Source organism: Ranitomeya imitator, chromosome 10 (assembly GCF_032444005.1).
Source record: "Ranitomeya imitator isolate aRanImi1 chromosome 10, aRanImi1.pri, whole genome shotgun sequence".
Classification (NCBI taxonomy): domain Eukaryota; kingdom Metazoa; phylum Chordata; class Amphibia; order Anura; family Dendrobatidae; genus Ranitomeya; species Ranitomeya imitator.
Window position 1 is genome coordinate 14,405,952 of NC_091291.1, and position 13,925 is coordinate 14,419,876.

Genomic DNA, 13,925 nt, shown 5'->3' on the forward strand with positions numbered 1-13,925 from the left:
CACATGAGGTCTGGCATTGTCCTGCATTAGGAGGAACCCAGGGCCAACCGCACCAGCATATGGTCTCACAAGGGGTCTGAGGATCTCATCTCGGTACCTAATGGCAGTTAGGCTACCTCTGGCGAGCACATGGAGGGCTGTACAGCTCTCCAAAGACATGCCACCCCACACCATTACTGACCCACTGCCAAACCGGTCATGCTGAAGGACATTGCAGGCAGCAGATCGCTCTCCACGGCGTCTCCAGACTCTGTCACGTCTGTCACATGTGCTCAGTGTGAACCTGCTTTCATCTGTGAAGAGCACAGGGCGCCAGTGGAGAATTTGCCAATCCTGGTGTTCTGTGGCAAATGCCAAGCGTCCTGTACGGTGTTGGGCTGTGAGCACAACCCCATCTGTGGACGCTGGGTACTCAGACCATCCTCATGGAGTCGGTTTCTAACCGTTTGTGCAGACACATGCACATTTGTGGCCTGCTGGAGGTCATTTTGCAGGACTCTGGCAGTGCTCCTCCTGTTACTCCTTGCACAAAGGCTGAGGTAGCGGTCCTGCTGCTGGATTGTTGCCCTCCTACGGCCCCCTCCACATCTCCTGGTGTACTGGCCTGTCTCCTGGTAGCGCCTCCAGCCTCTGGACACTACGGTGACAGACACAGCAAACCTTCTTACCACAGCTCGCATTGATGTGCCATCCTGGATGAGCTGCACTACCTGAGCCACTTGTGTGGGTTGTAGAGTCTGTCTCATGCTACCACGAGTGTGAAAGCACAACCAACATTCAAAAGTGACCAAAACATCAGCCAGAAAGCATTGGTACTGAGATGTGGTCTGTGGTCCCCACCTGCAGAACTGCTCCTTTATTGAGGGGGTCTTGATAATTGCCAATAATTTCCATCTGTTTTCTATTCCATTTGCACAACAGCATGTGAAATTGATTGTCAATCAGTGTTGCTTCCTAAGTGGACAGTTTGATTTCACAGAAGTTTTATTTACTTGGAGTTATATTCTGTTGTTTAAGTGTTCCCTTTATTTTTTTGAGGTGTATATATGTTCCAGTACTGTATAGATAGGGAAAGTGTAGTATTTGTAGCAGAACTACAGGTCCCAGAGAAACATTTCTGGCTTACAGCGCAGAGGACCTCCTCCTCTGCGACACGTACCAGCCATGTACAATAATGCCGGTCACAGCAGATAAAAATCATAAAAAAGACGCAGTATTTACCCTAAGTGTGAACATGGCCTCAGCATTACATTTTTTATATATTTTTATGGGTTTACACCATTTACCGATCACAATAAGTAATCTGTTCACTGTATTGTACAGGGTGTAACAACTGTAATGAAAATATGTACGTTGTTTCCAAATGTGTGATGTATCTTTAAGAAAAAAAAGTGCATTCAAAATATCATTATTGCAATTATTTTTATTATTTTGGAATAATTTTTAAAGGAAAAAAAATGTCTTACCTTTATGAATCGCTATATACAAGTACCACTGCGGTAAAGCGAAAAAAAAGGCAACCGGCTCTCCTCCTCCATGTAGTATCAATGAACCTTGGTGAACGGACTGCTCATTGACAAGACACCAACTTTTTATATTTTTTTTAATTGGATTTGAAAGTTTTAATTGCATCAATAAAAAGCATTATTTTAACCCTTTGGAGCTGGAATATTCTTAAAGGATTATCATTACCTCTGCATACCAGTACGCTGAGCCTTCGGTGAAGCAGAATATATTGCACTTTCACAGGTTTTGCTGCTGCCTTCAATGATACAAGTTGTGAGTTCGATTCAATTTTTTTTGCATATATTACTTTTGTTCTTAAGTTGTTTATTTTACAGAAAAAACACAATTTTTACTTCTGAAACTCCTTTAGTTCTTTATTTTCTATTTTTTCTTTACTTAGTCTCAGTATGGGACATTAACTTTCACTTGTTTGGTTGCCGGTCTAATACTATGGATTGAAGGGAATTAAAACTGTGAATCTTTAGGCTCGCGCACATGAGCCTATAAATTGTAAGTGTCCGATTTTTGATCAGATAGCACATGGACATCACATTGAGCCATGTTATTCAATATTGTTGTTCAGAGGTCCAAGTGTTCGCGAGAACCAAATTGCAGCATGCACTACTTTCATCTGAGCATCGGACGAGACTCACACATTTACGGTAAGTCAATGGGTGTGTGAAAAAAGTCAGATTCCACACCGACCATACGAGTGGCATTCAATTTTTAAGGATAGATTTCTATTATAATCCTAGGAAACTGGATGTGATCATGTTTTAATATATTTGTATGAAAACAGATCGCACATGGACGTCACACGGACGTGAAAAAAAATTCATTGATGGCACATGGACGAAAATCAGAAAAAAATAAGTCTGGGTTTTTGGATGAAATGTCACTTTCGGAGGGCAGGACTGGTCGCTGGGTTTTCTCCTTACTCTTAGAGTGCACTCAGTTGCCAGCTCATCACTTCTCATCAGAGCTGTCCAATCTGAAAGAGTCCTATACTCAACCCGCGTTCTGCCCTCCTTCTTTGCCAGTCACTTATCTCCTCTGTGTCTAATCCTCTTGAACACTCTCTTCGTCTTACGTACTCTTATGTCCTATTTAGGCCTGTTACCCCTGCAAGTAATATAAACTCTAGGCCGTACTTCTAGGCGTCCTGACTCAGGACCTATCTCCGATCGATCACTCTGCTTCTTCATTCACTTCTCTTCCACTTCTCTGCTCAGGATCTCACTATCCTCTGTCTCCTATCTCTCGTTGGAAACACCCACGTCTTTCAGCCCTGCTCACACTAGACCTTAGTTCTTTCTTCTATGAACACTGGGCTCTTTCTGATGTTCTAACAGGAAATTGTCTCTTTCCTTTCGGCTTGGTCCCTCCCACTCTGGGCTAGTCCCAGCTATTAAATTTTACTGTCCCTACTGTCAAACAATACACATTATCAGCATTACCAACACAAGTCTCAATTCACAATATACATCAAAAATGTTTTTTCTTCAAGGGGTAAATGTGGTCAATATGTACATCTCCTTACAGATGCACCAACTGATTATGCTATGTCTGCGCTGGAATGTTCTTTTTAGGATAGTTCATGTTCTCGGTATTGTTAATGAAATTGTGGATGCCTTTTCTCATTTGCAACTCAACAGGTTCAGATGATTAGCTCCAGAACATTGGCTAAGTCATGCACACTGGTTCTAACTAGTATGAGATAGGCATGCTAATCGGGGGCAGACAAACCAGGAATGGAACCTGTGCTGCCGACCAGGGGCCCAAGTGGAAGGGGGCCTACTACCTCCTCCAAAGCAGTGGAATTGTGCATTATTATGAGCTATTGGACTGCAAAGAGTCCATATTGTGTTCCTGTACAGGGCATCTTCTGTCTGTGTCCACTCCTTCTTCTAGTAACAGACAAGACATGGTAAAACTGTTTTGAAACGAAAGTTAAATGCCTGAGAGTATCTGGGTCACTATAATGCCGCAGGCGGTATACCGGAGAGGAGTGACATGAAGCAAGGAGAGACAAAGTGCCAGCACAAACAACTTTCCCACAATGGATAGTTATTAACCTCTCAAGGGCCAAGTGATTTTTAATTTTTTTCAATTCCAACTTTGCTTATTGAGTTTTGTTTTTTCGGCATTCATTCAGTCGTAAAAATGACTCCCCAGATCGGTACAATTATAGCAATGTCAAGGTCATATAATTTTGTGGTTATTTGTTAGCGGTTAAACAAATTCAGAGCTTTAACAAAAAAAAATTGTGTCCCATTTTCATTGATGGAGCTGTTTGAGTACTTGTTTTTGTGCACATTTTTATTGATGCCATTATAGGGGCAGCGGCAGTGACCGTTGGAGACCAAAAGTGAGAAATAAACTGCATGACTAACCAGCAAAGGCTAAGCAAACAGCTGTCAAGTGTTATTAATAGCCTGGGAGCCTTTTGGGATATTATCCTCTTTCCCAGATTTGCAACATCAGCCCCCAGCCCTGGGCTTTCCCTCTGCTGGTTATCAAAATTACGCACAAATATTTATTTTACACACAATGTGCACAGCGGGTGCTGAAAACGACACCCATCATTGTCTCCTGGTCATGCTGAGCTCGGTGAGACCAGCCAAGAATAATCATAGCTATCTTCATCACCCGGCACCTGGGAATAGAGATAACTGTACCACTTTTTCCCAGGCATCGGTACGTGTCACACTTATGAAACACGGATGTCATCCGTGTGTCATCAGTGTGCACGTGTGCGGGACATTTTGTGGCCCGTGCTGCTGATTAAAACAGACATGTCTGCAGGTCTTTCACACGGACATACTGTCCATGTATAAAATCTGACATGTGCGCACCACCATTGAATACAATGTGCGTATATCCGTATTAGTGGTCCTTAAAAACCGGACCCCATACGGACATAAAATACGGATGTGTGAATGGGGCCTTACAATGACTGGAAATAATTTTTTTAACCAGGACACCCAACAGCATAAATCCTAAAATGTCTATTGACCAATACAAACTACAAATTGGACTTCTTATAGCTTGCTTTCTTCTTGCCATGATTCCATAAAGGCCAGATTTGTGGAGTATACAACTAATAGTTGTCCTATGGACAGATTTTCCCACCTTAGTTGAATCTCTGCAGCTCCTCCAGGTCACCATGGGCCCCTTGGCCGCTTCTCTAATTAATTCTCTCCTTGATTGGGATGTCAGTCTAGGTGAAAGGCCATTTTTTGGTAGGTTTGCAGTTGTGCCATGCTCCTTGAGAAGATCAGAGCTTGGGCTATTTTTTTTTTATACCCTAACCCGACTTTACTCTTCTTTACAACTTTATCCCTAACTTGTCTGGTGGGCTCCTTGATTTCATGATGCTGTTTGATCTTTAATGTTCCCAAACAAATCCCCGATGCCTTCCCAATACCACTGTAGTTATACTGAGAATATATTATACACAGGCGGACTCAATATAAAAATTATGTGACTTCTGGAGGCGATTTGTCACTAGCGATTAAATTTAGTGGTATCAATCAGGCTACAGAGGTCTGAATACAAATGTACATCTCAATTGTCGGATTTATCTTATCCTTTTCTCTTTACAAATCCCTTTATACTTTGTGTTGGTATATCACATAAAATCCCAATAAAATAGGTTTACTTTTGTGGGTGTAACATGACAACATGTGACTAGGTTCATGGGGTAGGAATACTTTTTCAAGTCACTGTAGTAGTAGGAATGTAAATAAAAACATGTTTTTCATCTTTTTTGTGTCCACTTTGCTGTGTAGATGCAGGGCAACAAAATTACTAATGTCATTATCAATTCTTATCAATCAATCGGGCTTTTCATTTTAGCTCTGTGGGCGTGTACTTTCACCCCTCTATGACATTGTCCAATCATAAAAAGACAGCTTCCATAGAGAGGAAAAAGTACACGCTCACAGTTTTGACCAAAATGAAACATCCAAAGAGCGTGTGCGCAGATGGACATCGCGGCGGCCATTTTCCTGAAGCTGAGATGCAAACTCGGCTTTGGGAAAATGGCCGCCGCGATCTCTTCTGCGCACGCGCGGCATCCCGCGGCCATTTTCCTGAAGCCCCGTGCAGCAGAGCACTCCATCTGCGCACGCGCGGCCCCAGGAAGATGGCCGCCCCCACCGATGACAGTAATAGTGCAGATCGCGCACTGTTTCTTCACATGCGAGCAGTGGATTCGGCACTGGGACATGCGCACACCACTACGCCATCAATGTAAAGCTGGGGAAGAAACAGCGCTGTGACCACACCCACCCGACCTGACCAGCCTGATTGACAGGCGAAAACGGCGACTTTGGTAATGTATTTCGCAGCATAGGTGGGGAATCAGGGTACACTACATACACTATAGTAACGCACAGCGCAGGCCCTATTTAACAGTATTTTTATCTCAATCTGAAAAAACGGTGTGACAGGTTCCCTTTAATGTAAAAGGATATATGAAATATGGTGATTTCTCTATTGGATAATGAATGATATTAATATCGATGAAGGGGTAGAATCATGCTATTATGTCCCCCACATATATACAGCGGAAGGGTGATGGAAATAAAATAATAAAGTGGATATAGAATCGAAGGCAAGGAAAAAGTTAAAAAAAACATCAGTTATTACATGAACATCTCAGTAAATTTGTTTTGTTATGTTAAAATTGGGAGGTAAGAAAAAAACGGATGTTGGAACTACGGCAAAAAAAAAAAAAAGCCGCTTTATTATTCGGAGAATATGGGCTAGAACGACAACTCGTTATTCATTTCAGGGAAGCCGGGCTGCAGTGATACAGTATATCTATAACAGACCCATGTTCCACACTGAGCATAGTCAGTTTCTGAATTAGTCTCTTCCAATGTGGGAGAAGGTTCCTCTGGTTGAACATTTTTGGTTGAGATTCTTTGACTTTCCTCCCTTATACCGCCAGCAGAGGGCAGGTGGCACTGACGATACATGAGACGGAAGCTCATTAGAATAAATGTAGGACAGGAACTTTTAGAAGAATTCGAAGGTGGGATATTCTCCCCGATCCTTGGAGCCTCTGAGATGAATCTCATATTACTACTGGGCGCTGTCTTATTCCTGGGCTTAGGTGAGATGGTTGTGCTGTCAGGGGTTATAGCTCCATGTTATTTTACCCTTTGTCACTCACTTTTTGTATATTGTCCTTGTGTTTTCCATACAGGTGATGTGGCCGCTGTCACCATCGTGACGGGAACTCTTGGGAAACTTGTATTATTCAGTGCGAATGTTCCAGTAGGATCCTACGTACAATGGACTTATAACGGTCTACTAGTCTATGTTCAGTCTACACCTGTTAATTGTTTAAATCAGTTCGCAGGAAGATGTAATTCGTATGAAAACGGATCCCTGAGTATTAACAACATCTCCTACACCGATGAAGGGATTTATGTTCTGAATATAATACCCCCGGATTCTTCTACTACTACCACTACAAACTACCAGCTCAGAGTATATGGTAAGGAGACGTCTGACTCTACATACAGTGCTATAATACAATTTAACATTTGATGTTAAGTAAAAAAAATCATTTTAAAGATTATAAAATAATAGACAATTACATAATAGTTTATTATATTATAAAGTTCACTTTTCCAATATCTCTTAACATTTAGTTGCCCTTTTATCTTTGGGAGTGAAATTTCAGTTATGGAATTGATAATGAATCTGTCACGTTTTTTTTTAATGGGGGGGCATATTTTTTATGATAATTTAAGTAAAAAAAACACGAAGGAAATTGATAGGGTTGCCTCATCGGATATTAAATGAATAATTATTATTATCTATTATTATAACGCCATTTATTTCATGTGAAAAGGGGAATTTGGTGTTGTTTTGCGCCTGCCTTTTCCATTCCACGGGGATGAACAACTCTTCCTTTTTGTGCCCAGTATGTAAATCTGCCATATACATACATGACGCATCAGCACACTGCGACTAATCAGTACATGAACTTCACTATGGCAGCAAACGTTAAAAACATAAAGGTACTTGTACTTATTTAGCATTTTTTTAACAAAGATCCCAATAGCCATCTAACCACGTCAAGGTGTACCTAACTATGGATGGGCCCTAACCAGTAAACGTCCTATTCCTCCATGTGCCAAACCAGCCTCGACTGAATGGGAAGTGGAAAGGAAACCAGGCATAGCTAACAATTAAAATGTTATTGTGGCACCCCTAGGGGTATTTGCCACAAAAATAGTTACTGACAGTAAGTACAAATACTAAAATAGCAAGACTGCACTACCACCTCCGGCCAGAAGGGGGAGCTCCAGAGACTCCCCTTGATCCATTCTGGTCTGAGAGAAGAACTGGCAGTTGGGCTAAGGAGCTGAAAGTGAGAGGTCATACAGTTGAATCTCTAACAGCCCTGTGACTGTTACCAGGCCTAAATCACCGGCCTGAGGAGAAGAGGGATAGAGAAAAAGGACATTGTGAGAACCGGGTAGCATTAATCACTACCCAGAACAGGCGCAAAGACGGATACCGGATCCGTGGCTGTATTCATTATATATAATACAGCAACCGGAAAAACGTGAGGTGATATCAGCTTCACTAGGGCCGGACGCAGCAACAGACACAGAGTTCAGCGGTACTCCTGGAGGGGGTAAGCCGATAAAAGGACTCGGGTTGCCCGTCGAACCAGGACCCGGAGGGGACAGATTGGGCCGGCAGCCAGTTCACATACAGCAGCAGGGCCACACAGAAATTGCGCACAATAAGAGGCGAAGACCCCGGCAGGGTCAAAGTAACTCAGAGTTCCCATACAGACTCCGGTGACAGGACTGGTTGTAAATCCTTTTATGTTAAAGTAAACTGGTTAAACGTTTCAGTGCCTCAGTCTTTCATTTGGACAATAGCCATCTATCCAGGATCGAGATCGTCACCGCTGGGAGAACCTGCTGCTGATCAAGTAAGTGCCCGTCCCCTCATGATACCCCTTACACTGTGCATTGCCTGAGGCCACAGCACCGGGTCAAGCCACCCGTGACATCCCCCTCAAGAGACAGACTCCATTGGTCCGGTGCTGGGTATCCCGGTCTCCTGGGCGTCACAATTGGCGTCACGAACAGGATCTAGCCAGCCCGTATACCGGGTATTGTGTGCCGTGATTGGAGCCCAAAACTGTGAAAACTGGGATGAAAAATCTTGAAAATTGACTTTATTAAAGAAAAATCCATTCCCCATTGAAAACTATTGAAAGTGACTTTTCCCCATTGGTTATAATGGAGTAAAGATGGCCGCCATCCCCTGAGGTAATCACTTCATAACCGTTAGGCACGAGACTGTTAATTGAGCTACGCCATCACCTGAGCCCCAGTCTAACTGAAAAACTTCAGAATCCGCCATTACAGAGCGCGGTGGGTGGGAGCAGCAGGGGGCGTGTCATTGTGGGCGGCACCAAGCTGAGCGCTCTGACATCAGAGCAAGGGGAAAATCGATCCTGCTGCACAGCGGAACGAATCTACACTATCCCGACGGAAGCGGAGGACCGGAAGGGTCCGGATTAACTAAGGGGGCACAGTATGTCGCAGCACGGAGACGCCGCAGCACTCGGCAACGCTAATGCAGCTGAAAGACAGAGTGTCAATAGAGAGTCCGGCAGCGCAGCGGTGCAAGGAGTGGCGCCCATCATGCCGGTGCTGATGCCATATACCCCGGGTGGCCCATGGCTTCCAATGTATGAAGGTGAGCCTAATACCCTTGACGATTTCAGAGAAAAGATGCTGGCCCATTTTGACATGTTCCCTGTGGGTGAAGTTCAGCGTGTTAGTCTCCTGATGATGCAGTTAAGTGGCCATGCTAAGCGAGAAGTCACAGCATGGGCAGCTGATCTAAAAGGCACTGTTGAACGCATATTTGCTGGATTAAAAGCTACATTTGAAACCACGGCCAGCAGCAAAGCTAAAATACGATTCTTTAGTTGCAAACAAAAAGCTAATGAGGGCGTGAGAGACTTTGCCTTAAACCTGCAGGAAGCCCTTAAATCACTTACACTGGCTGAACCCATTTTTAACACCGGAGCGGATAAACTGCTAAGAGATCAATTTATTGAGGGACTCTACACCCCTTCTCACCGGGGGCATGTGAGCATGCTTGTTTTTAAGAACCCTGAATTGACATTTGCCCAATTAAAGGAGAGCGCTATACGTCTCCAGCTGGCAGAGGCACCTCAGGATCAGGATCCTGCGCAACCCATGGCAGAGGCACCTCAACAACAGGGAGTGCCAGTGACATCAGCTATGTCTGGGGCCATTGCTAAGCCCCTGGGGCCCAGTACTAATGAGGCTCTTCAACAAAAGCTTGACTCTTTAGCTGATGTTGTTGCTTCAATGGCTAAAACCATGCAGGAGATGAGAGGACACAAGATGGAGTTGGCAAACTGTAGAGAGGATGTTCCATGGATGAGACTCCGGAGATACCCGACATGGAGAGGACGACCCCGCGACCGCTACCAACCGGATGGACAGCCCATTTGCCGCCGTTGCCAGCAGCCAGGCCACTTTGCACGAGATTGTGATTTAAACGGGAATCCCCTGGGAATGCGGGCCGCTTCGCAGGAATGAACTTTCAAGGCCCAACACCCTGGCACAACAGGTACATCGGAGGACGACCCATTATCCCTATCGTGCTGGACGGAATTCCCCTCAACGCTTTGCTGGGCACAGGTTCCCAGATTTCATCTATACCGTATATCCTTTATAAGAGGTACTGGGCTGATGCAGATATTGATAAAGGGCCCTCTGATGTTGAACTAGATATATGGGCCAGTAATGGTAAGTTGGTACCGAAACTAGGATTCAGGGAGATGACCATAAAGATTGGTAAAGTAGAATTGAAGAAACAGGGTATAATTGTTGTTGATGTTGACCGACGGAACTGTGAACCAACTGTATTGATAGGAATGAATGTGTTAGAGAACTGCTTTTCCGAAGTCATTTCTGTCTTACAGCAAATTGCTGAAACTGCCCAATCCTGCCAGCAGAGAGTTCTCCGGAGGGAAATAAAAGTATTGATGTTAAGACAACAGGTAGAAGTTGCAGGTGGAGAAATCGGCAGTGTGAGGGTAAGTGATCCAACATCTATTGTAATCCCACCAAAAACAGAAATGCTGGTATGGTGTAGAGCAGCCATTGGTACTAAGGGACGAGATTATCAAGCCTTAATAGAACCAGTGTACACCGACAGCAGGCCCACTATACTCACAGCACGAGGGATAGTCGAGGTACACCGGGGACGAGTGCCGGTACGACTTTTGAACTGTGGAGAGGAAGAGGTCACTTTGCCAAGGTATGCTACAATGGCAAAGCTATATACTGTTGACAACAATGCCATCACAACCATTGAGCCCTTAGAACCAACCTGTCAGGTGGAAGGCAATGGCTCAGATGGAGAAATGGAGGATTGGTGCCAACAGCTACACGTGGGCATAAATTCAACACCTACCCATCAAAAACAAGGGGTGTATAGGCTAGTGACGGAATATGAACAAGTCTTCAGTAAACACCCATTGGACTTCGGACGGATAGAAGGGGTAGAACACACAATCCCCACAGGTGACCATCCCCCAATAAAAGAAAGATATAGACCCATACCGCCCGCTCACTATCAATGTGCAAAAGATATGCTGAGGGAAATGAAACAGGCCGGGGTAATAAGAGACAGCTGTAGCCCCTGGGCGGCCCCTCTAGTGATTGTCAAAAAAAAGGACGGAACCATGAGAATGTGCGTAGACTACCGGAAGATTAATAACATCACCCATAAAGACGCCTACCCCTTGCCTAGGATAGAAGAGTCCTTAACTGCTTTGAAATCTGCTAATTATTTTTCCACCTTAGACTTAACAAGCGGGTATTGGCAAGTCCCTGTGGCTGAGAGAGATAAGGAAAAGACGGCATTCACCACACCAATGGGTCTATGTGAATTTAATCGCATGCCGTTCGGACTCTGCAACGCATCCGGTACCTTCCAGCGGCTGATGGAATGCTGCCTCGGACACAAGAACTTCGAGACCGTCCTCCTGTACCTAGATGATGTGATCGTCTACTCAAAGACTTACGAACAACACTTAGTAGACCTGGCAGAAGTGTTCGAAGCCTTATCCAGGTATGGCATGAAAGTCAAGCCATCCAAATGTCACCTTCTCAAGCCAAAGGTACAGTACCTGGGACACATCGTGAGTTCGGAGGGAGTAGCACCAGATCCCGAGAAAATAAGCGCCATAAGGGATTGGCCAAGACCTACCAGCGCAAAAGAAGTGAGACAATTCCTGGGATTGGTGGGTTACTATCGCAGATTTATAAAAGGATTTACCAAGTTGGCAGCACCCTTGCAAGACACCTTGGTAGGGCAGACGAAGAAACCTTCAAACCGAAACCCTCCTTTTCAGTGGAACGACGAAAGGGAAGACTCCTTTGAACAACTAAAGAAGGCACTAACCGGACAAGAGGTTCTGGCATACCCAGATTACCATAAACCTTTCATCCTCTACACCGATGCCAGTAATGTGGGACTAGGAGCGGTGCTGTCACAAAAGCAAGAAGGTCGGGAGAAAGTCATCGCCTTTGCAAGTAGAAAGCTCCGGCCTACTGAAAGAAATTCAGAAAATTACAGCTCCTTCAAATTGGAACTACTGGCAGTAGTTTGGGCTGTGACGGAGCGTTTCAAACACTATCTGGCCGCTGCAGAATTTATTGTCTATACTGACAACAATCCGTTGACCCACCTGGACACAGCCAAATTAGGTGCGTTAGAACAGCGATGGATAGCCCGGTTATCTAATTACAACTTCATAATCAAGTATCGAGCAGGTCGCAAGAATGGAAATGCCGATGCCCTATCCCGGATGCCACACTTGAGAGATGTAGAAGAAGAAATGGGGGAGCTTGAAGAAATTGAACTACCAGCCTTCCATCATCCCAAGGCAAAACATCATCAGTCAAGTACCTATCAGAAACAACAAGAGGTGAATTTAAATCCGTTAGCACACCATAGATGGGCTGACACCCAAGACAGCAATCCGGCTGTGAAGTTGGTGAAGGAACTGTTAACTGAGCAAAGTGCATATCCCGATGAGGATGCCCCAGAAGAGACGCATCAACTCTGGAAAGAGAGAGGCAAAATGTTCCTGTATCAAGGGAAGCTCTGTAGAAGGTACACCAATCCGAAAACACATGAATTGGTTTGGCAGATTATCGTGCCTAAACAAGATGTCAAGATGGTCCTCGAAGCTTACCATAATGGTGCTGGTCACTTCGGTTGGAAAAAGTTAGAAGTACTTCTAAGAGAAAGATTTTATTGGGTCGGGATGAGAAAATCAATCGAACAGTGGTGCAGAAATTGTGGCCCGTGCAACCTCAGAAGAAACGATCAAAAGAACCAAAGAGCACCCCTGCAGCCCATAATCACCAAACAACCACTTGAACTTGTAGCCATGGACCACGTGAAGTTGACACCAAGCCGGTCTGGCTATGTCTATGCCTTGACCATCGTGGACCATTATTCACGCTTCTTGGTAGTAGTACCCGTAAAAGATCTGACAGCAAAAACAGCAGCCAAAGCGTTCCAAACGTACTTTTGTAGACCCCATGGATATCCGGAACAGGTTCTCACCGACCAAGGTACAGCCTTTGAATCAGAGATCTTCAGAGAATTCTGTAATATGTATGGTTGCAAAAAGATCCGGACGACGGCCTATCATCCACAAACAAACGGCTTATGCGAGAAGATGAACCATATTGTAATAGAACTACTAAAGACTTTACCTGAGGCAGAAAGGAATCAATGGCCAGAGAAATTGCCTGACTTGGTGGATCTGTATAATCATGTCCCGGTGAGTTCCACCAATTGCACCCCAGCTTACCTTATGCGTGCAAGACCCGGCCAATTACCAATCGATCTAGAAATGGGAATTCTGAAACCAGACGCAGAAGTTCAAGACTCCAATTGGGATATCATACGGCAAAAGCAGTATCGCCAAGTGCAAGAGAGTGTGGAAAGAAGCCTTCAGCAAACTAGAGAAAGACAAGAGCGAACTTTCAACCAGAATGCTCTAGCGACCCCATTAAGACCGGGTGACCAAGTGCTCAAGAGAAATCGTCGAACCAATAAACTGGACAATCAGTGGGAAGCCGTACCCTACACAGTTTTACCAACAAGAGTGGATAATCCTAAAATGTGTCTCATTAGCAAAAACGGAGGCTTAACATCTGTACTAGTGTCAAGAGACAATCTTAAATTATGTCCGGAAGCATTGAAAGAGCCAGACGTTGTCCAGCCAGAACCAGAAGTTATTCAACCCATACAGGTTCAACCAGTAAAGGAAAAAGAAGAGGAAGTGTATCACACCTGTATAGGAGACTTTC

General features: G+C 44.5%; 1 protein-coding gene across 1 annotated transcript in view; it reads left to right on the forward strand.

Moving 5' to 3' along the window:
- Positions 1-13,925, forward strand: part of LOC138651411 (carcinoembryonic antigen-related cell adhesion molecule 1-like) — a 32,669-nt gene that overhangs the window by 1,528 nt on the left and 17,216 nt on the right. The window contains exons 2-3 of the mRNA XM_069741594.1: positions 6,467-6,628; positions 6,722-7,015. Coding sequence (XP_069597695.1) covers positions 6,490-6,628; positions 6,722-7,015 — 433 coding nt within the window. The 5' untranslated portion in view covers positions 6,467-6,489. The remainder of the gene's footprint in view (positions 1-6,466; positions 6,629-6,721; positions 7,016-13,925) is intronic.